General features: G+C 47.5%; 1 protein-coding gene across 2 annotated transcripts in view; it reads right to left on the minus strand.

Annotated features, from left to right (window-relative positions):
- The window catches only part of CRHR1 (corticotropin releasing hormone receptor 1), a 146,335-nt gene that overhangs the window by 13,887 nt on the left and 108,581 nt on the right, over nucleotides 1–23,867 (minus strand). For both annotated transcript variants that reach the window (XR_009556242.1, XM_060256115.1), the window contains exons 5-9: nucleotides 20,364–20,470; nucleotides 19,267–19,387; nucleotides 17,115–17,268; nucleotides 15,310–15,370; nucleotides 8,622–8,694 (exon numbers count right to left, since the gene is read on the minus strand). Coding sequence is in view for 1 of the 2 variants with exons in the window: in XM_060256115.1 (XP_060112098.1) it covers nucleotides 8,622–8,694; nucleotides 15,310–15,370; nucleotides 17,115–17,268; nucleotides 19,267–19,387; nucleotides 20,364–20,470 (516 nt within the window). In the remaining variant the exon portion in view is untranslated. The remainder of the gene's footprint in view (nucleotides 1–8,621; nucleotides 8,695–15,309; nucleotides 15,371–17,114; nucleotides 17,269–19,266; nucleotides 19,388–20,363; nucleotides 20,471–23,867) is intronic.

The raw sequence follows: 23,867 nt of genomic DNA on the forward strand, positions 1-23,867 counted from the left end.
AATTCCACATGTTAATCACCCTTTGGGTGAAGAAGTACTTCCTTTTATCCGTTTTAACCTGTCTGCTCAGCAATTTCATCGAATGCCCACGAGTTGTTGTATTGTGAGAAAGGGAGAAAAGTACTTCTTTCTCTACTTTCTCCATCCCATGCATTATCTTGTAAACTTCTATCATGTCACCCCTCAGTCGACGTTTCTCCAAGCTAAAGAGCCCTAAGCGTTTCAACCTTTCTTCATAGGGAAGGTGTTCCAGCCCTTTAATCATTTTAGTTGCCCTTTTCTGAACTTTCTCCAATGCTATAATATCCTTTTTGAGGTGCGGCGACCAGAACTGCACACAGTACTCCAAATGAGACCGCACCATCGATTTATACAGAGGCATTATGATACTGGCTGATTTGTTTTCAATTCCCTTCCTAATAATTCCCAGCATGGCGTTGGCCTTTTTTATTGCAAACACACACTGTCTTGACATTTTCAGTGAATTATCTACCATGACCCCAAGATCTCTCTCTTGGTCTGTCTCTGCCAGTTCACACCCCATCAACTTGTATTTGTAGCTGGGATTCTTGGCCCCAATGTGCATTACTTTGCACTTGGCCACATTGAACCGCATCTGCCACGTTGACGCCCACTCACCCAGCCTCAACAGATCCCTTTGGAGTTCCTCACAATCCTCTCTGGTTCTCACCACCCTGAACAATTTAGTGTCATCCGCAAATTTGGCCACTTCACTGCTCACTCCCAACTCTAAATCATTTATGAACAAGTTAAAGAGGATGGGACCCAGTACCGAGCCCTGCGGCACCCCACTGCTTACCGTCCTCCACTGCGAAGACTGCCCATTTATACTCACTCTCTGCTTCCTATTACTCAGCCAGTTTTTGATCCACAAGAGGACCTGTCCTTTTACTCCATGACTCTCAAGCTTTCTAAGGAGCCTTTGATGAGGAACTTTATCAAAAGCTTTCTGGAAGTCAAGGTAAACAACATCTATCGGGTCTCCTTTGTCCACATGTTTGTTCACCCCCTCAAAGAAATGTAACAGGTTAGTGAGGCAAGATCTTCCCTTGCAGAACCCATGCTGAGTCTTCCTCAATAACCCGTGTTCATCAATGTGCCTACTCATTCTGTCCTTGATAATGGTTTCTACCAACTTTCCCGGTATGTTCTTATGTGACACAGAATGTTGGACTGGATGGGCCATTGGCCTGATCCAACATGGCTTCTCTTATGTTCTTATGACTATTCCTAACCTTCCAAATCAGAAAGAGGACATTTTCATCATTGTTTTTAAAGCAGCCCAAATGAGGACAGACACCAAAAAAGAGGATATCCGGTAACCCTACTTTATGGCTATACAAGAGGATTCCCTGTCATAGATGCATGAAGATTTTCAACTTTACAAATGCAAAACAAAAATTTCTCAGATCACACCTGCCGTGAAGTAAATGCACCAGGGTCTTTTCTGAGTGCCGAGGCTTGTGCATGCAGTTTCAAGAGCATATATACAGTTTCTTCTAAAATAGTTTACTGAGAAACGGAATTGTCAGCTTGGGAAATGCCTGGAGACTTTGGGGGTGGAGCTGGAGGAGGGTGGGGTTTGGGAAGGAGTATAATGCCCCAGAGTCCACCTTCCAAAGTGGCCGTTTTCTCCAGGTGAACTGATCTCGGTTGCCCGGAGTTCAGTTGCAATCCCAGAAGATCTCCAGCCACCACCTAGAGGCTGGCAACACTACCAAGGTCATGGAGTCAAGTACCTTTAAGACCAACAAAGTTTTATTTAGTCTTAAAGGTGCGGCTTGACTCCTACTTTGTTCTATTGCTTCAGACTTACAGGGCTGCCCATTTGGATCTAAGTTCATGGAGGTTTACAGGGTGTCAGGTCGACATTAAAGAGCTCAGTCTATGGACAGAAACCAGCTGCTTCAAAGTCCTCTGGATGACCGTAACTGGAGTCACATCTCTCTTCCCCCTGCCCCGTCCATCATTCTTAATTTAGCAAGAGCCAGCGATTATTACATTGCATGTTAAGAAGAAGGTACAGACAGAATCTGGAAATTCAGCACCATCTAATCATGTCATGCTACGATCCTCTCTGCCTTTGCAATCCTCTCAACCTGCCAAGAATTTCCAGGTTCCAGGCCTCCAACAGCTTTAGAAAGTTATATATATATATATTTAAAAAATCAGACTGACAGATTGCTGAATTCCATCGGTGCTGAAGTACTGCAGAAGCTCCATCTGGCTTCCGTTCCTTCAGACTGCCCACTGGTATGTGACGATGAGGAGAAAAAGGTAATCCGTTTCAGTCAGGGCTTTTGTACTTGTGTGCCAACCGAAAGACTGAATTTCTTCTTGCTGCAGAATTGTCTGTAAAAGCTAACGTGATTGATCGTTCCGCTGATAAGCTGGATAAACGACATTTTGCTTTATTTGCAGCAGTTTTGTATTTGTGTAGACTGCTTTGTTATGGCCTGTAGCTAGAGGTGAAAGACAGATGTATCATTTTAAAGGGTTGAGATGGTTTGTCAGCACTTTTGCTACACTTAAAGCACATCTGTTCGTTTTTCCTAAACAGGAGATACCCAGGGGAGGAAATGAACCTTCCAACTTTTAATTTTGCATTGCTTATAGTATGCATTACATTGTCTTTGTTTTATTGCTCTCTAATTTTGTATCTCAGCTTGTTTATTTTTTGCATTGTTTGCTGTATGTACTATGCAGGCTGATTTCGGCATTGTTTTTGAGCTCTAAAATCCACCTCAAGTCTCAGCAAGGAAGCTGGATTAGAAATGAAGTAAGAACATAAGAGAAGCCATCTTGGATCAGGTCAATGGCCCATCCAGCCCAACACTGTGTCACAGAAGAACATAAGAGAAGCTATGTTGGATCAGGCCAGTGGCCCCTCCAGTCCAACACTCTGTGTCACACAGTGGCCAAAAAACCAGGTGCCATCAGGAGGCCCACCAGTGGGGCCAGGACACTAGAAGTCCTCCCACTGCGCCCCACCTCAAGCACCCAGAATACACAGCATCACTGCCCCAGATAGAGAGTTCCAACAATATGCTGCGGCTAATAGCCACTGATGGACCTCTGCTCCATATGCTTATCCAATTCCCTCTTGAAGCTTGCTATGCTTGTAGCCACCACCACCTTCTGTGGCAGTGAATTCCATTTGTTAATCAAGTAAAAAAGAAAATAATTCAGACTGAACCAAGAAAATGCCAGCTCGGGTAGGGATCTATTGGCATCGCTGACACATTCCTTCTCCAACTCTACCTCAATTCCTGCTGCAGTTTTGAAAATGCTTTTAAAACATTCTTGAAATTGTATTTTAGGGGCTGGAAGAATGCAAACCTCTCTTTTTCTTCCTCTTCTTTAAAAGGTTGTAAAAAAAAAAATGGAGAAACTGCCGGATATACTAACTCACCTCACTCGCAAAAGAGGCTACTGACTGATGATCTTGCATTTCACTTGTCAGTATCTACGCTGGCAACACCAGTGGTGAAGACTGCTTCACATCATGGGAAAGAATCCTACCATTAACTAGGGTTGCCAATCCCCAGGTGGGGCAGGAGAAGGTAAAAACCGCCGTGAAAAACCAGCCTCAAATTATATACAAAACTTAACCGTGCTTTATAAATAGAAAACAATATGGAAATATCAAGTGAAATTAATCATGAAAAGGAACGCTAGCCACGCCCTCACCCCAAGTCTCACAAAAAGGCGAATCCACGCCAAGCAATGCAATGCAATGGCAAAGGTAGATTCTTCCAAGGAGTCCAACGCTCCAATGTGTCTTCAAAGACGCAAGATGAGACGGTCCGGTGCAGCCAGGCACATATAGAACGTGACAGGGTTGTACTTGATCCCCTGTTTCACATAAGAGCTTCTACGAGCTTCACAATGCCATTACACATTTCACAAAAGAGCAGAGCTTCAGAATTCTTAGCAATGGAAGCTCTTATGCGAAACGGGGGATCAAGTACAACCCTGTCGCGTTCTATATGTGCTTGGCTGCACTGGACTGTTTAAGGACATAAGAGAAGCCATGTTGGATCAGGCCAATGGCCCATCCAGTCCAACACTCTGTGTCACAGAAGAACATAAGAGAAGCCATGTTGGATCAGGCCAGTGGCCCATCCAGTCCAACACTCTGTGTCACAGAAGAACATAAGAGAAGCCATGTTGGATCAGGCCAATGGCCCATCCAGTCCAACACTCCGTGTCACATAAGAACATAAGAGAAGTCATGTTGGATCAGGCCAATGGCCCATCCAATCCAACACTCTGTGTCACATAAGAACATAAGAGAAGCCATGTTGGATCAGGCCAATGGCCCATCCAGTCCAACACTCCGTGTCACAGAAGAACATAAGAGAAGTCATGTTGGATCAGGCCAATGGCCCATCCAGTCCAACACTCCGTGTCACAGAAGAACATAAGAGAAGCCATGTTGGATCAGGCCAATGACCCATCCAGTCCAACACTCTGTGTCACATAAGAACATAAGAGAAGCCATGTTGGATCAGGCCAATGGCCCATCCAGTCCAACACTCCGTGTCACAGAAGAACATAAGAGAAGCCATGTTGGATCAGGCCAGTGGCCCATCCAGTCCAACACTCTGTGTCACAGAAGAACATAAGAGAAGCCATGTTGGATCAGGCCAATGGCCCATCCAGTCCAACACTCCGTGTCACAGAAGAACATAAGAGAAGCCATGTTGGATCAGGCCAGTGGCCCATCCAGTCCAACACTCTGTGTCACAGAAGATAAGAGAAGTCATGTTGGATCAGGCCAATGGCCCATCCAGTCCTTACTCCGTGTCACATAAGAACATAAGAGAAGTCATGTTGGATCAGGCCAATGGCCCATCCAGTCCAACACTCTGTGTCACATAAGAACATAAGAGAAGTCATGTTGGATCAGGCCAATGGCCCATCCAGTCCAAAACTCTGTGTCACACAGTGGCAAAAAAAGGGAGATTCACAAGTGGGGCTAGAAGCCCTTCCACTTTGCCCCAAGCACCAAGAATACAGAGCATCACTGCCCCAGACAGTTCCAACAATATGCTGTGGCTAATAGCCACTGATGGACCTCTGCTCCATATTTTTATTCAAATCCCTCTTGAAGCTGGCTATGCTTGTAGCAGCCACCACGTCCTGTGGCAGTGAATTCCACATGTTAATCACCCTTTGGGTGAAGAAGTACTTTATTTTATCCGTTCTAATCTGACTGCTCAGCAATTTCGTTGAATGCCCACGAGTTCTTGTACTGTGAGAAAGGGAGAAAAATACTTCTTTCTCTACTTTCTCTATCCCATGCATAATCTTGTAAACCTCTATCATGTCACCCCACAGTCGACGTTCCTCCGAGTTAAAGAGCCCCAAGCGTTTTAACCTTTCTTCATAGGGAAAGTGTTCCAAACTTTTAATCATTCTAGTTGCCCTTTTCTGGACTTTTTCCAATGCTATAATATCCTTTTTGAGGTGCGGCGACCAGAACTGCACACAGTACTCCAAATGAGACCGCACCATCGATTTATACAGGGGCATTATGATACTGGCTGATTTGTTTTCAATTCCCTTCCTAATAATTCCCAGCACAGCGTTGGCCTTTTTTATTGCAATCGCATACTGTCTTGACATTTTCAGTGAGTTATCTACCACGACCCCAAGATCTCTCTCTTGGTCAGTCTCTGCCAGTTCACACCCCATCAACTTTATTTGTAGCTGGGATTTTTGGCCCCAATGTGTATTACTTCGCACTTGTCCACAATGAACCTCATCTGCCACGTTGATGTCCACCCACCCAGCCTCAACAGATCCCTTTGGTGTGCCTCACAATCCTCTCTGGTTCTCACCACCCTAAACAATTCAGTGTCATCTGCAAACTTAGCCACTACATTGCTTACTCTCAACTCCAAATCATTAATGATTTCATGTTGCATCTTTGAAGACACACTGAAGTGTTGGACTCCTCGGAAGAATCTACCTTTGCCATTGCCTGGACTCTTCTTTTGGATAAATTGGCGTTGATTTGCCCTTTGTGAGACTTGGGGGGGGGGGGGAAGGGGGGGGAGGGCGTGGCTAGTGTTCCTTTTCGTGACTAATTTCATTTGATATTTCCACATTGTTTTCTATTTATAAAGCACGATTTAAGTTTTGTATATAATTTGAGGCTGGTTTTTCATGGAGGTTTTTACCTTTTTCCTGCTCCACTTTTCCGTGTTTCTGTTTTGGTTGCCTTAATCCCCGGGTGGGGGCAGGAGATCCCCTGGTTTTAAGGCCCTCCCCCCGCTTCAGCGTCATCAGAAAGCAGGGTGGGGGGACTGTCTACAGGGCACTCCATTATTCCCCATGGAGACCAATTCCTAAAGGGTACAATGGAAAATTGATCTGTGGATATCTGGGGCTCTGGGGGGGGGTGCTGTTTTTTGAGGTAGAGTCACCAACTTTGCAGCACAGCATTCTATGTTTCTCTTCAAAACACCCTCCAAGTTTCAAAAGGATTGGACCAGGGGGTCCAATTTTATGAGCCCTCAAAGAAGGTGCCCCTATCCTTCATTATTTCCAGTGGAGGGAAGGCATTTAAAAGGTGTGCGGTCCCTTTAAATGAGATGGTCAGAACTCCCTTTGGAGTTCAATCATGCTTGTCACAACCTTGCTCCTGGCTCCACCCCCAAAGTCCCCAGATACTTCTTGAACTGGACCTGGCCACCCTCCCATTAACTGCTCCTAAAATGCCGTGTTTCTTCATCCCTACAACAATAACCTTTAAACTAATCTGGGGAACAGGCAACGCTTAAAACTGAAATGGTACTTTCTGGGTAACAAAACCCACAAAAGGTTCTTGAATATCAGAGGGCACAAAGAACTATGTAAAAACAAAGATTTCAGGTTTTCACGGCTGGTAACATCATTAGGGTTTGCAGAATCTTTCGGGCTCAAGCGCCGTGTTCTACTGGAGAAAATTTTCCTTCCAGACATTTCGTTCTCAGCTGCGGAGAACATTCTCAGTGGCGTTGCAGCCGGAGCAGGCGCTCTGACCCTCTTGGTTGCTGTGCATTGAGTGCCCACTCAATGCACAGCAGCCAAGAAGGTCTGAGCGCCTGCTCCGGCTGCAACGCCACTGAGGATGTTCTCCGCAGCTGAGAACGAAACGTCTGGAAGGAAAACTTTCTCCAGTAGAACACGGCACTTGAGCCCGAAAGATTCTACAAACCCTAATATGTAAAAACAAATGGCTATTAATTGATCAATGGCCATTTGTTTTTAGACAGTTAAGGACAATTGCTCTTTTGCTTTTTTGTGGTCTCTGGTACTCAGCATCCTTTGTGTTTTCTTACAGAGGGATCTCTCCTCTTTGCTCCTTACTTTTTTGAGACTTTTAGAACAGGCCGGCACCTCTGGCTCACCTTTGACTATAATGAGCTAACGATCATATCCACAACAAAAAGAAAAAAAATCAAAAACTCTCCGTGTGAAATGCAATTTTAACTTCTTGTGAATAATAAGTTATCAGAATACAAACCAAAGAATATCAGTACATATCACCAAGTTAAAACCTCGTACGTTATTCAATGCTCCTACTGTCCTGAGAGCCAGTTTGGTGTAGTGGTTAAGTGTGTGGACTCTTATCTGGAAGAACCGGGTTTGATTCCCCACTCCTCTATTTGCTCCCGCTAGCATGGCCTTAGGTCAGCCGAAGCTCTGGCAGAGGTTGTCCCTGAAAGGGCAGCTGCTGTGAGAGTCCTCTCAGCCCCACCCACCTCACAGGGTGTCTGTTGTGGGGGAGGGAGATAAAGGAGATTGTGAGCCGCTCTGAGACTCTGAGATTCGGAGTGGAGGGAAGGATATAAATCCAATATCTTCATCTTATGTGGCTGAAAGCCACTAAATAACATTCAGTCCAGTGTTAAAAGCAGGTGATCCAACAGAGAATCGGTCCGCTTTGCAAACCATTTCGGATCTCAGATCCATCTTCCAGGGACCATTCTTATAAGTGTTGTACAATTTCCCAGGTTCAGTAGTGCCACAAGAACATATGAAGCTGCCTTTTACTGATTCAGACCCTTGGTCCATCAAAGTCAGTATTGTCTTCTCAGACAGGCAGCGGCTCTCCAGGGTCTCAAGCTGAGGTCTTTCACACCTATTTGCCTGGACCCTTTTTTGGAGATGCCAGGGATTGAACCTGGGACCTTCTGCTTCCCAAGCAGATGCTCTACCACTGAAGATGAAGATATTGGATTTATATCCCGCCCTCCACTCCAAAGAGTCTCAGAGCGGTTCACAATCTCCTTTACCTTCCTCCCCCACAACAGACACCCTGTGAGGTAGATGAAGATATTGGATTTATATCCCGCTCTCCACTCCGAAGAGTCTCAGAGCGGCTCACAATCTCCTTTCCCTTCCTCCCCCACAACAGACACCCTGTGAGGTGGGTGGGGCTGGAGAGGGCTCTCACAGCAGCTGCCCTTTCAAGGACAACCTTTGCCAGGGCTATGGCTGACCCAAGGCCATTCCAGCAGGTGCAAGTGGAGGAGTGGGGAATCAAACCACTGAAGTGCCCCAAAACTGGTTGGGGGAGGGGCAGGAGGGAGGGGTTCCACTCTCACCAGCAGCACCAGGATCATGGGACCTTGATAGATGTAGTCGGTATAGATTCCTGCACGCTTCCCAAACCAGCACCTGCAAGTCAAAATGCAGAAGAAAGAAAAAGAAAATCATAATTGAGGCTCTGTCTCTACCCAGCGTTCCCTCTAAGCTGAGTTAGTGTGAGCCAGCTCGCAGATTTTTAGCCCCCCAGCTCACACATTTATGTCTTAGCTCAGAAAAAAAAAATGCCCCCAGAGCACACTAATTGATGCAGCAGCTCACAACTTTAATACCAGCAGCTCACAAATAGGGTTGCCAAATCCAATTCAAGAAATATCTGGAGACTTTGGGGGTAGAGCCAGGAGACTTTGGGGGTGGAGCCAGGAGACATTAGGGGTGGAGCCAAGATCAAGGCTGTGACAAGCATAATTGAACTCCAAAGGGAGTTCTGGCCATCACATTTAAAGGGACGGCACACCTTTTCAATGCCTTCCTTCCATAGGAAATAATGAAGGATAGGGGCACCTTCTTTTGGGGCTCATAGAATTGGACCCCCTGGTCCAATCTTTTTGAAACTTGGGGGGTATTTTGGGGAGAGGCGCTAGATGCTATACGGAAAATTTGGTGCCTCGAACCCAAAAAACAGCCCTCCCAGTGCCCCAGATACTCGCAGATCAATTCTCCATGATTTTCTATGGGAATAAATCTCCACAGGGAATAAGAGTCCCCAGCAGACATTTCCCTCCCCTCCCCCCGCTTTCTGACGACCCTGAAGCAGGGGGAGGGTCTCCAAACCGGGGGATCCCCTGACCCCACCTGGGGATTGGCAACCCTACTCACAAAGTAGAATCTTTGCTCACAAGATTGCAGCTTAGAGGGAACGTCGTCTCTAGCCATGGCTGAATCTGAACGAGAGTTCAGCCACCAAGTCCTTCTCTGGTCCTGTTCTCATGCAGATTTTCTTGATTTTTTTTTTTTTTTGCCTCTTTAACTTTATTGTACAGAACAACAGACAGGCTATTGCATTAATCTGGATTAAAGTTAGAACAAGACACTGTTCCTGAAACAATTTTTCTTAACATCAAAACCAAATACACAACTTCTTGTCCGGTAGTGAGGCTCACTTCTCGACTTTCTGCGGTTGGCCCCACCTTCTGCAGAAGCCATTTTCTGTTTGCCCCCACCACCCTCAGAACTACAGAGGTGCCCACAGAATCAAAAGGTTTGGAGACCCCTGACTTAGTGGCAGGGCTGAGGGCCAGTTTTAGAAACCCCCCTCCCAATATACACCCCAAGTAGTTCCACAAGACCGCAGATGCTGCGAACAGAAGGAAAAGGGGAAGAGACCCTCTTAACCTAATCAAGGATGATTTTTTTAAGCACCTTGTAAACCAAGAGAAGGGGGGGGGGTGGTCTGGTTTCAGCCAGAATTTAGCATGGAAGTGAAAAAACCACCGCTAACAATGAAGGGAAATGGCGGCTGCCCGAAATCGATCCCAGGTGCCTGCATGATTAATGACTATAGAAGAGACTCGTCAGGGGCCTGCTAAGCCCTCCATTAGCAAGTCCCTGGGAAAACAGGATCAAGGCACACGGAGGAGAACACCAGAGGCCCCTCTCATTCACTCCCAGCCTTGTTTCCCTTGGCCGGGCCTCCCAGCTTCACCGCTCCATCAGCCTTGACTGGCGCTCCGCTTGCTCTGCACTTAAAAACAAAAGGAAATGCGCGGCACCAAGTAAAGTCAACTCTGCTACTCAGGGCTTTTTTGGTAGAAAAAGCCCAGCATAAACTCATTTGCATATTAGGCCACACCCCTGGACAGCAGCATTGTTTCGCGCAGGGCTTTTTTGACAGGAAAAAGTCCAGCAGGAACTCATTTGCATATTAGGCCACGCCCCTGACCACGCCATTGTTGCGCACAGGGCTCTTTTTTTGGTAGAAAAGGCCCAGCAGGAACTCATTTGCATATTAAGACACATCCCCTGATAGTACGATTATTTCACGCAGGGCCTTTTCCTGCAGAAAAAGCCCAGCAGGAACTCATATTGGACCACACCCCCTGACAGCACCATTGTTTCTCACAGGGTCTTTTTCTACAGAAAACCCCATCAGGAACTCATTTGCATATCAGGCCACATCCCCCGACAGTACCATTGTTTCACACAGGGCTTTTCTGCATAAAAAGCCCATCAGGAACTCATTTGCATATCAGGCCACACCCCTGACAGCACCTTTGTTTCACACAGGGCTTTTCTGCATAAAAAGCCCAGCAGGAACTCATTTGCATATCAGGCCACGCCCCTGACAGCACCATTGTTTCACACAGGGCTTTTCTGCAGAAAAAGCCCAGCAGGAACTCATTTGCATATTAGGCCACGCACCCTGACACCAACCAGCTGGAACCAGCCCTGCTGCTACTTTAAATTAGTTGTGCTGCTTTGCAGGATTTCCCTTAAATAATTGCGCTTCTGCATTCAGTCTTAACTTTTGCAAGCCCATGCTCATCCCCACTCTCTATTTTGAAAGGACTGCCCCGGAACATTTCCAAGTATCCACGAAGGCTAGAATACTGCTGTTAAAAATAGCAGCAATCTGAGCACTTAAGAATGGGGTTCCTTCTGCTTTTGATCACACAGTGCCGCCTTACCCTAACAGACAAGAAAATAATGCTTCTCCTGCAAGTTTGCACAGCCTCAGTTTGCCTCAGGGCAATGCAGGGAAGAGACAGATTTAACTCTTCAGTATCCATTTGGTTTTGCTCTTAGAAACTGACAGCCTCTTTTTCTGCTCTTATTCGGATTGGGAGCAGTTCTCTTGCAGAGGTTCTTCTCATCCTCAGATCCTAGTGCAGAGATGGCACCAGGATTTCTCTGGGCTTCAGTTTTTCCTCCTCTCCCCAAAGGTAGAAGGCTTCATACTCTTCTTGCATTATGATCTGAACTGGCATACCTCTGTTCGGCAGACAATTGCTAAGCAGAACATAAGAGAAGGCATGTTGGATCAGGCCAATGGCCCATCAAGTCCAACACTCTGGCCGTTTTCCCACTTACCTTACCCAGGAGCGACGTCCCTCTTCACCGCGCTGCATCTGCACGGATTTCGCACAAACTGCTGCGCAGCACCAGGAAGAGCCGCGTAGTCCCGGGGCTTTTGCGTCGCAAATGTAAACCGCCAAAAAGCAGGTTTACATTTGCGACGCAAAAGCCTCGGGACTACGCGGCTCTTCCTGGTGCTGCGCAACAATTTGTGCGAAATCCGCGCAGACGCAGCGCGGTGAAGAGGGACGTCACTCCTGGGTAAGGTAAGTGGGAAAACGGCCTCTGTGTCACACAGTGGCCAAAAACCCCCCAGATGCCATCAGGAGGTCCATCAGTGGGGCCAGGACCCTAGAAGCCCTCCCACTGTGCCCCCCCCAAGCACCAAGAATAAAGAGCATCACTTGCCCCAGACATATGTTTATCCAATCACCTCTTGAAGCTGTCTATGCGTGCAGCCTCCACCACCTCCTGTGGCAGTGAATCCCATGTGTTAATCCCATGTGTTAATCACCTTTTGGGCGAAGAAGTACTTCCTTTTATCAGCTGATTGGCTGCCTAATAACCACACGGAAGAGATGATTTTATTTTTTTTACCTTCCTCTATTTCTTGGACTGGTCACTAGCCTGACCTATCTCACGTAGTGGTTGTAAGGATTTTTAAAAGAAATGGCGTGGCTGTTTATATGGCTTCAACTCTTTGGGGAAAGCTGAACAGGGGTCACTGTGTATGTGCGTGTGTGGGAGGTATCTGAATTTCCTGCACTGTGGAGGGAGTTGGACTAGATGACCCTGTAGGACCCTTCCAACTCTATGATTCTACGAGTTGGATTTATACTCCACCTTTCACCGGAATTCTCAGAGCAGCTTACAATCTCCTTCCCTTCCCCGCAACAGACACCCTGTCAGGCAGGGTGAGGCTGAGAGAGCTCTGCGTGAAGTGCTCTTGAGAGAACAGCTCTGAGAGAACTGTGACTGACCCAAGGTCACCCAGATGGATGCATGTGGAGGAGGAGCGGGAAATCAAACTTGGTTCTCCTAGATTAGAGTCCACCGCTCTTAACCACTACGCCAAACTGGCTCTCTGGACAGGATAGAATCAATACAGATAGAATTTTAGCAGGTCCATCTTCTTCCTTCCCTGCCAAAAATGTGACAACACTCTTTCTTCTGAGCCTTCCACTCTACTGAACTCTAGCATAGCCCCACAGCCGTACTTTGGGGGGCAGGCCTGCAGGAGAGCAGAACAGAGTTCAGGTTCTAGTCATCCGAGGAGCACTGTGACTAGACAGCAGCTCTGCACTTTGCGATTCCACCACTTGGCGGAGAAGGAGATGGAATACAGGCACAGATGTTTGTCCTTATTCAGCCTACAAATATACAGCCCCTTTGCCTTCACAACAAGCTGTCAATTAGGTGGCACTGAGGTAGCAAGTAGGAGGGCCTGGAGAACTTGTGAACATATGAAGCTGCCTTATACTGAAACAGACCCTCAGTCCTTCAAAGTCAGTATTGTCTACTCAGACTGGCAGCAGCTCTCCAGGGTCTCAAGCTGAGGTTCTTCACACCTACTTGCCTGGACCCTTTTTAGTTGGAGATGCTGGGGATTGAACTCAAATCCACTCTTCTTTTAAGTCACTTTTTTAGGAGAGGGGCGGTGGCTCAGTGGTAGAGCATCTGCTTGGTAAGCAGAAGGCCCTAGGTTCATAAGAATATAAGAGAAGAGAAGGCATATATTGGCCATTGTGTGACACAGAGTGTTGGACTGGATGGGCCATTGGCCTGATGCAACAGGGCTTCTCTTATGTTCTTATGTGACACAGAGTGTTGGACTGGATGGGCCATTGGCCTGATCCAACATGGCTTCTCTTATGTTCTTCTGTGACACAGAGTGTTGGACTGGATGGGCCATTGGCCTGATCCAACATGGCTTCTCTTATGTTCTTCTGTGACACAGAGTGTTGGACTGGATGGGCCATTGGCCTGATCCAACATGGCTTCTCTTATGTTCTTCTGTGACACAGAGTGTTGGACTGGATGGGCCATTGGCCTGATCCAACATGGCTTCTCTTATGTTCTTCTGTGACACAGAGTGTTGGACTGGATGGGCCATTGGCCTGATCCAACATGGCTTCTCTTATGTTCTTCTGTGACACAGAGTGTTGGACTGGATGGGCCACTGGCCTGATCCAACATGCCTTCTTATGAACCTGAGGCCTTCTGCTTACCAAGCAGATGCTCTACCACTGAGCCACTGCCCCTCCCCTAAAAAAGTGACCTAAAAGAAGAATGGATTTGAGGGAAGCTGTCTTCTGACCCGCTGCAGTGCCCTCTCGTGAGGACCCGTGCCTCCCACAATTCCCTCTGGCATCGCTTCACATAGCAGCCTCTTCCCATCTTGTCACACTCCTAATGGATTGCTCTGCAGTTCTGGGCAGATGCTAGAACTTTGCTCGATGGGATGATGTCACTTCTGGCCATGCCGGAAGTGACATCACCACGTCGTGACATCACCAGCAAGGGCCGCTCACCACCCAGTAAGTCTCTTGCTGAACTCCAGGACGGAGGTTTATAAAATTGTGAATGAAGTAGAGAAAGCAAATAGAAAGAACTCCCCCCCCCCGCCAAAAAGAATCCACTAGCATGTGGGGGCACCTAATGAAATTGATGGGCAACATATTTAGGATAGACAAAAGGAAGCACATTTCTGCTCAACAACTAATTACATTGTGGATTTCACTGCCAGTGGATGTAGCAGAATCAGAGTCGGAAGGGACCTCCAGGGTCATCCAATCCATCACCTTGCACAATGCAGGAAATTCACAAGTACCTTCCCCCACATACATTCCCAGCGACCCCTGCTCCATGCCCAGAAGATGGCAAAAACCTCCAATTGCTGACTGAACCTAAAGTGGTAAACATCATTTCCTGGACGTGTAAGAAAGGGTCACAAGAACAAAGCAATGATGCATGTAACCCTTCCTGCTCTCCCTGTCATGATCTGCCTACGTTCACAGAATCAGCATTGCTGTCAGATGGCCATCTAGCCTCTGCTTAAAAACCTCCAAGGAAGGAGAGCCCACTACCTCCTGAGGAAGCCTGTTCCACTGAGGAACTGCTCTGTCAGGAAGTTCTTCCTGGAGAGGGACGGAGGCTCAGTGGTAGAGCATCTGCTTGGTAAGTAGAAGGTCCCAGGTTCAATCCCTGGCATCTCCAACTAAAAAGGGTCCAGGCAAATAGGCATGAAAAACCTCAGCTTGAGACCCTGGAGAGCCGCTGCCAGTCTGAGTGGACAATACTGACTTTGATGGACCGAGGATCTGATCCAGTATAAGGCAGCTTCATATGTTCATGTTCATATGTACCTCCCAAGGCTGCTGTTGTGGGGAAAGGAAGGGAAAGGTGCTCGCAAGCTGCTCTGGAGCAGAGAAAAGCAAAGTATAAAAACCGACTCTTCTTCTTCTGCTCTTCAACTAGTCTGCCGAAGTAGCCTCAGTCTCTTCCTTGTTTGGGAATTTAAAAAGAGCACTTCTTGGATGCCTGCAAAACGATCCAGCTCCCCACCTCCAGATCCTTCTGCAACACCCACTCCAAGGCTGCACTAGGCCTGCTCGGGAAGCCATCGCCATAGCAGCAGAGAGCTGGGTGGGTGGCGAGGTGGGACTGACTTACTTCTCGTTGTCATAGTAGAGCTTCCCAATGGCCCAGGCGATGATGATGGGGAAAGGGATGCCTGCAAATAAAACAGAGATGTATCTCAGCAGCTCTGCTGGCGAAAGACCCCAGAACAGAAGGGCAGAGGATGGGGAAAGCATATTTGGGTTCAGCTCCCAGCACCTGACTTCATCCCCATTCCAGAGGTATTTTCAGAATTTAGCCCCAGGGCTTGTTTTCCATGCAAGGGCTCAGCTCTTCAACATAGTCAATAATGAAAAGTTTGAGCATGTACAGAGTGCAGGGCATAATTTGAGGTCCTGTAATCACTATGGGGCGGTCCCAGATCCTGTTTCTAAAAGACCAGAGTACAGGATGGTGTTTCTGAATACATATGTAGCTGTGGGACTTTTATTTCACCTAGGCTTAGCTCCATATTCTTAGCCACGTGAAGTGGCTCTGTGGGACAAACTGCCATTTCAGGGAAGAATTTGACCATTTAAAAACGATGTGGACCAGGTCAGTGGCATGGAGGGAACCAGACAATCGAGTCCTCCCTTCCCATACCTGCAAAGACATATGGGGGGGGGGGGGAGATCACTTGGTAACCTGTGCCACAGCCTTCTGGCATTTTTAAAATTGTCAGATTCCTTTTTAAAATAGCCATGGTGGTTATGGGTTGACCTTGAGGCTGCCATAATGTCTAGTGTGGCCTAGATTATAAACTGAGTTTAGGCCCAGTTTTCAGTGACAAAACTAAGCTCTGAAACGGAGGAAGTAAATTGAAAACTCTAAGCATGTAAAGGATGCCTTTTCCTTAGTATGTACTAGCTGTAAATGGATGGATGGAGAGAGAGAGATGATGATGATGAAGATGATAGATAGATAGATAGATAGATAGATAGATAGATAGATAGATAGATAGATAGATAGATAGATAGATAGATAGATAGATAGATAGATAGATAGATAGGAGATAAAAGATAGAAGATAATAGATAGAAGATAATATAGAAGATAAAAGAAAGATGATGATAGATAGACAGACAGACAGACAGATGATAGACAGACAGACAGACAGACAGATAGACAGATGATAGATAGATGATAGATAGACAGACAGACAGACGATAGACAGACAGATAGATAGATGATAGATAGATAGATAGATAGATAGATAGATAGATAGATAGATAGATAGATAGATAGATAGATAGATAGATAGATAGATAGATAGATAGATAGACAGACAGACAGACAGACAGACAGACAGACAGACAGGTAGATGATAGTTAGATGATAGATAGATAGATGATAGAGAGATGAGAGAGAGAGAGATAGAAGATAATAGATAGAAGATAAAAGAAAGATGATAAAAGAAAGATGATGATAGACAGACAGATAGATGATAGATAGACAGACAGATGATAGACAGACAGACAGACAGATGATAGATAGATGACAGACAGACAGACAGACGATAGAAAGACAGACAGATGATAGACAGACAGATAGATAGATAGATGACAGATAGACAGACAGACAGACAGGTAGATGATAGTTAGATGATAGATAGATGATAGAGAGATGAGAGAGAGAGAGAGAAGGTCTGAATGAGGAAGGAATGAGGACATTTTGTGTCCCTTGTCCTTTGCCCACATGTTACTAGAGATCACATGTTATTAGGTGTGTAAGCCTGTCATAGGTCTCCCTTCTATTCATCCGTAGGACGAGTCTAGGGAATTCCTCTCAAGAAAAGGCTCCCACTGCCCTTTGGTTACCCCGCCCGGATATGATTCACCCATTCCTCCCCCTGGTACTCACACCAGCCAATACAGATGAACATCCATTTCCGCAGCTTGTCGGTGGAGTAGGTAAGGACGATGGCTGTGTGGAGGTAACATCCTTCCCCAAACATCCAGAAGAAATTGGTGACATGGAAATAGTTGTAGGCAGCAGTGACGAGACGACACCAGGCCTACCAGGTGGGAAACAGAGTGGGGTCAGGAGAATGGTTGGCCACTGGAGATTTGATTGATTATTCAGGAGGCCTCTAAACCCCCAAACACTATCTATGACCAGGCCCTCTTTAGAAAGTGAAGACCAGGGATCCCCAATGTGGTATCCAATAAGTATTTTTAGAAAATGGGCAGAGCCAGGTGGGACTTTTACCCAGCATGGCTTCTGGTTGGCCACTGGAGATATGATTGGTTCTTCAGATTTAGCAGCTACCACCACTGCACAAGGATCGAAAGTAAGCTGTGGCGGCCATTTTGTGACTGGCGCCACCTCCCACGGCAGCCATTCCGTAACCATGCTGTGTCAGAAAGGTGCCCAGAGGCTCAAAAAGGTTGGGAATCTCTTGTCAAGACTGATCTGTGACTACCTGCATATCAGTTCCCACCCCCATCCCACCTGCCATCTTCTAAAAGTGCGGAAGAACTCGATAAACAAAACATCTGTCCCTCTCCTATAGGGCAAAGTAGAGCAATTTCTTAGGTAGTAAACTTAAAATGGAGTTGATTTGGGGCTGCTGCTGCATAGTGATGGTTCTCCATGCAGTTTTCATGGCTGCTACGGATTACAGAAGTGTCTGCAGCAGCAATGGGGTGTCCGGGGGGCAATAGACTGTCACAGCAATAGATCATTATAATGGTATACTGTTATAGTAATCAGTTGCTGATTTAAAACAAAGCCCTCTGGGGGTGCAGGGGAAATGGCAGCCATGGGGAAGGGGCTGAGACAAGAAAAAGGCAGTAAAACGGGCCACCTTTTCAAAAATGCTCACCTTCCTATCCACGCAGCATTCAGGGATGCTTTGACTGCAGTCTTCCCACAAAGGTTGTTATCAAACCAGGTTTGGGAAAGAGCATAGCAAAGGAGGGGGGAATCTGCGATCATCCACTTTCCGGTTTCCCACATTTTTATGCACCTGGTTTGATGCAATCTTTTTGGATCTCTAAACCAGGGGTGGTCAAACTTGCTTAGCATAAGAGCCACATAGAATAAATGCCAGATGTTGGACAGCTGCAAGGGAGGGAGGGAGATAGCTGGGGAGGGCGTAGGGAGGGAGAGGTGGAAAGAAAGCAACTTTAACTTTAAATGCATTCTCCAAGCTGCTGACTGGCTTTGAGAGCCCCACAATTGGTGCATTCACACTATGCTAAATCATGCATTTTACATCTGGATTTCACTGTGTAAGAATAGCAAAAATCTGGATGCAAAACACAGCTCCCAGCATTTCAGTTCCAATGCTAACCAAAACAGTGTCGTCTTGCAAGCCTTGCGGAACTGGGCAAGGGTGGCCAAACTGTGGCTTGGGAGCCACGCGTGGCTCTTTCACACATACTGTGTGGCTCTTGAAGCCCCCACCACCCCACCAGCTGGCTTGGAAAAAAGCATTTTCCTCTTTAAATCACTTCATAAGAACATAAGAGAAGCCATGTTGGATCAGGCCAATGGCCCATCCAGTCCAACACTTTGTGTCACACAGTGGCAAAAAATGTTATACATACACACACACTGTGGCTAATAGCCACTGATGGACCTCTGCTCCATATTTTTATCTAAACCCCTCTTGAAGGTGGCTATGCTTGTGGCCGCCACCACCTCTTGTGGCAGTGAATTCCACATGTTAATCGCCCTTTGGGTGAAGAAGGACTTCCTTTTATCCGTTTTATAAGAACATAAGAGAAGCCACTACTAGAGAATGTGTTTCAAGTTGCTTCTCCACCCCTCCCTCCATCGTTTTGTGGCTCTCAAGCATCTGACATTCATGCACTGTGGTTTTTCAATACCTGACGTTTATTCTTCAGGGCTCTTCCATTAAACAAGTTTGGCCACCCCTGGTGTAGCGTGAATGCACCAAATGTGTGTGAAAGAGCTGCAGTTTGGCCACCCCTGCTCTAAACTCTGCCAGGCCAGCAGATCCAATTGCAGGTCTCACAGTCATCAGCGCTGACCCAGGTGGACCTACCACGTTGCTTTCGTGGACATCTGGATTCATGGTGAGCTGCACCACAAACCACGTGGCATTCCGCAAGATGAAGGCCGTGATCAGATTCCAGTGGATAATATTTCGCAAGCAGCGAATGCTCCTGAAGGAGGATAAGGACGGCTCAGAACGACAGGGTGGAGAGGAACCCAAAAGTCCATTAATCCCAATCCCTCCCAAACTAGAGTTGCCAGGCCCCCAGGTCTGAGCAGGAGCTCCCCTACTTTTGTGGGCCTCTCTCTGCAGCCAGCCGATTGGCCTGAAGGGAGAAACCTCACTCACAAATGCCCCCGAACGTGATGTAATGACATCACCCGAAGCGTACACACTGCGATAACGTCACATGGAAGTGTTGTCATCACATCGCCAACATCAGGGGGTGACGCTCTAGTTTTTGGGCAAAACTTTATGGTAAAATTGGGCTCAAATCAGGAGTTTTGCCCAAAAAACTAGAGCATCACCATCCCTTGACCTAGATGATGTCACTGTGGGGTGCGTGCTTTGCATGTACACCAAAAGATCCCAGAACAGACCCTGGAGCCCTCCACCGGCAGCCAGGTAGACCCTGGCAATCCTATCCAGTGCTAGAGGTTCCTGCGGCTATCCTGCATCCTATCCAGTGCTAGGCCTGGTGCTTTAGGTTCCTGCGCCCCAGGCCAAACCCCGCTCCTCTGCCACCCCCCAGCGGTATATTCGCACGTGTGAAGCGCATGCGCCTTGATGATGTCACTGTCACACACCCTCCAACTTTGCTAAGGCTTCCTGAGCCTCGGGAAGCCTGGCGAAGTCTGGAAGGCAGCGGCCGTGCTCAGAGCTGGGCTTCGAGTACGCTCGCTGCCACGTTCGACTTTGCCTCAGGAGGCCTTGGCGAAGTCTGGAAGGCATCAGGTGCAGGGCGTGAGGAGACGGGGTGCCTCGTGGTGCCCTGAGGCCAGGTGGCAACCTAGGCGGCCGCCTACCTGGCCTACTACCGCTCGCCAGCCCTGACTCTATCCCAGCCTCAAGGCAGGATCCTCCTGGCGTCCTCTCCTATCCTCTGTGCTTAAGACGGTGGGACTCCTTCCGATAGCTTCGCTCACCTTAAGCGCATGAACAGCACAAAAGCCGCCAGCAAGGCTCCTAAAGAGATGCAGTGCCCCAGATAGTTGATGACGACCGCGACGTGATAATGGAGCTTGCTTCTTTTCTGTCCAGGAGGGAAAGCACAAACAAAAAAGAGATTATTCTAAATACATCTTGTTTCCAAACTTTGGAGCGTACAGATTGGGCAAATAAGATTGCTGGCTCTTTCATTCCAAAGATGCTGGGCACAAGTACCAAATTTCTTGAGGCGAAGACAGGTGGTGGAACCAGGCCAAAATCATGGGCCTCAGGGCAAAGCTGGGTGCATGCGTTGGGGGAGGGGCAGGGGGGGAAATGGCAGATAAAGGCAGAGATTCCCTGGTGGAACCCAGCAGAATCTAGATCAGTGGCACCTAAAGGGGCCATGATGCCCGATGCGATTTCTGCTGCTAACTTGCTTCTTCCTCAAACTGGAGTTAATCCTGATCCTCCTCTTCCTCACTGAAAGAGGAGGCACTTCAGAGATCAGCAGAGTCTATTAGGCATCACCTTTCTTTCTGCACCAGGCAGACATCAGCTGGCTCTCTACGCCTCTTCCGGGAAAATATACAGAAGTGATGTAGGATAGCTCTAGGAATCGCTGGAAACTCCAGCGATTCCTAGAGTGACGCTGTGTCACAATGGCAGCAGGCAACTAGAACTGCTGGTGGATCCAGATCTGACCTGAGAACTGTGCATTGAATGGCTGTGGTACCAATTTCTAGACTGCTGGAGAAGCGTGCAATTAAAATGCTGGCTTTCAGCTTCTCAAATGGCAACTAGCTCCCACCTTGCCCCACCCTGCTTCATCCCACCAGCTCCACTTCACTTAATTGCAATATGTCCTGTACAAAATCATAAGCACTTGCCTCACACCCCTCCCTCTTCCAAAATACTAGAACTTGAGGACATGCAATAGGGCTGCAGGGGGAACCTCCCCTTACGTTGCCAGCGTGATGCCATCACCCGGAAGTGACGTCATCGTACTGGCGACGTCACACAGCAACCACTCTAGGCATTTCCGGGAAAACTCTATGGTTTTCCCAGACGCTCTAGCCATTTGGGAGGGAAAATCCCCCGCTCCAGAACACAGGGGACCTGGCAATCCTAACATCCAATAAAGCTGATGGGTAGTGGGTTCAGGCTGGACAAAAGGAAATATTACTTGACACAGAGAGTGATTAAAACGTGGAGTTCACCGTCAGACGATGTAGTGATGGCCACAGGAAGAAACAGCTTGAAAATGAGATTAGATAGGTAAATCTATCAATGGCTACTAACCATGGTGACTGAGAGGAACTTCCATATTCAGAGGGACTAAGCCTCTGAATCCCAGAGCCAGGAGGCAACATCAGGGGAAGGCCTTGACTTCTATGCCATGTTGTTGGCTTTCCAGAGGAACTGGTTGGCTACTGTGTGAGACAGGATGCTGGACTAGATGGGCTAGTGGTCTGATCCAGCAGGGCTCTCTTTATGTTCTTATCAGGGGAAGGCCTCAGCCTCTATGCCCTGCTGTTGGCTGTCCAGAGGAACTGGTTGGCTACTGTGTGAGACAGGATGCTGGACTAGATGGGCTAGTGGTCTGATCCAGCAGGGCTCTCTTTATGTTCTTATCAGGGGAAGGCCTCAGCCTCTATGCCCTGCTGTTGGCTGTCCAGAGGAACTGGTTGGCTACTGTGTGAGACAGGATGCTGGACTAGATGGACCACTGGTCTGATCCAGCAGGGCTCTCCTTATGTTCTTATCAGGGGAAGGCCTTGGCTTCTGTGCCATGCTGTTGGCTGTCCAGAGGAACTGGTTGGCTACTGTGTGAGACAGGATGCTGGACTAGATGGGCTAGTGGTCTGATCCAGCAGGGCTCTCCTTATGTTCTTATCAGGGGAAGGCCTTGGCTTCTGTGCCATGCTGTTGGCTGTCCAGAGGAACTGGTTGGCTACTGTGTGAGACAGGATGCTGGACTAGATGGGCTAGTGGTCTGATCCAGCAGGGCTCTCTTTATGTTCTTATCAGGGGAAGGCCTCAGCCTCTATGCTCTGCTGTTGGCTGTCCAGAGGAACTGGTTGGCTACTGTGTGAGACAGGATGCTGGACTAGATGGGCTATTGGTCTGATCCCCCGGGGCTCTCTTTATGTTCTTATCAGGGGAAGGTCTCAGCCTCTTTGCCCTGTTGTTGGCCCTCCAGAGGAACTGGCTGGCTACTGTGTGACAGGATGGACTATTGGAATGATCCAGCAGAGTTCTTATACATTTCTTTCATTATGTTCTTATACATTTCTTTCAGCAAACTTCAATTTTTTTTTTAACCTTCAGTTTGATGGAAGAATTCTGGAGAACAGATTATTAACAGTTGTGGGATATTGTAGCTGGTCCTAAGAAAAAGTACTATATACAACATTTGCAGGGGGGATTATTTTCTCCCTGTGGACCAGGAAGGCTACCGGCAGGCTCTGATCAGTATCTAGTAGAACTGTTTGGCAATGGATTCAATGGATTTTTTTCTGACAAAAACCCCAACAGGAACTCATTTGCATATTAGGCCACTCCCACTGACATCACCATTGTTTCACACAGAGCTTTCCTGTAGAAAAAACCCAGCAGGAACTTGTTTGCATATTAGGCCACACCCCCTGACACCAGGCCAGCCGGAACTGCATTCCTGCTCAGAAAAAGCCCTGAATTCAAGACTGTGTGTGTTTGTGAGAAAGAGAGCTTATAACAAATGGAAGAGGGCAATGGTTTGGAGGAAAAGAAACTGTTAGTACTGAGGGGAGGAGGTCGGATATATCTGAGAGCAGCCTATGTGCCCAGAATGTTGTTGAAGCGCTGGAATTATATGCTCTGAGTGGCCAGTCCCAAATGAAAGCCTTGCTGCTGCAGTTTGTGCCCACGGCAGTCATTTGCCCCATGCAAAGGGTGTTGTGGTGGAAAGTGCCATCAAGTCACAGCTGACTTCCAATGATCCCACAGGGTTTTCAAGGCAAGAGAAGTTGAGAGGTGGCCCATAGAATTTCTTGGTGGTCTCCCATCCAAACACCGGCCAGGGCTGACCCTCTTTAGATCTCAACAGGGCTTTTTTTGGTAGCAGGAACTCCTTTGCATATTAGGCTACACCCCCTGATGTAGCTCAAAGGCAAACAATGCAGCGTAGCTCAAAGGGCAAACAGTCATTCGTTACCTTGCTGATGTTTACCAGTAAGGAGTACCTCTCCCATGGCAGCCTTTCCACAGAAACAGCCAAGGAGCTGGGACAGAACTGGGATTGTGAGAAGGACATACAGAGACGCTGCGCTGGGACCAGAGAGGGCCTCCCTGAGGTGATGGAGACGCTCTCAAGAATGAACATAAATCCTTACATGTGCAGAAGATGTGGGCGGTATGTGTGTGGGGGGGATCAGTTTTCAGTCCTCTGGGGTTCAAGGTGTCGCAGTCCTCTTGCGAAAGGGGGCGGCTCTTTTTCCCCCCCCATTAATTGCTAATTCACA

The sequence above is a fragment of the Heteronotia binoei genome, chromosome 15 (genome assembly GCF_032191835.1).
Source record: "Heteronotia binoei isolate CCM8104 ecotype False Entrance Well chromosome 15, APGP_CSIRO_Hbin_v1, whole genome shotgun sequence".
Taxonomy (NCBI): Eukaryota; Metazoa; Chordata; class Lepidosauria; order Squamata; family Gekkonidae; genus Heteronotia; species Heteronotia binoei.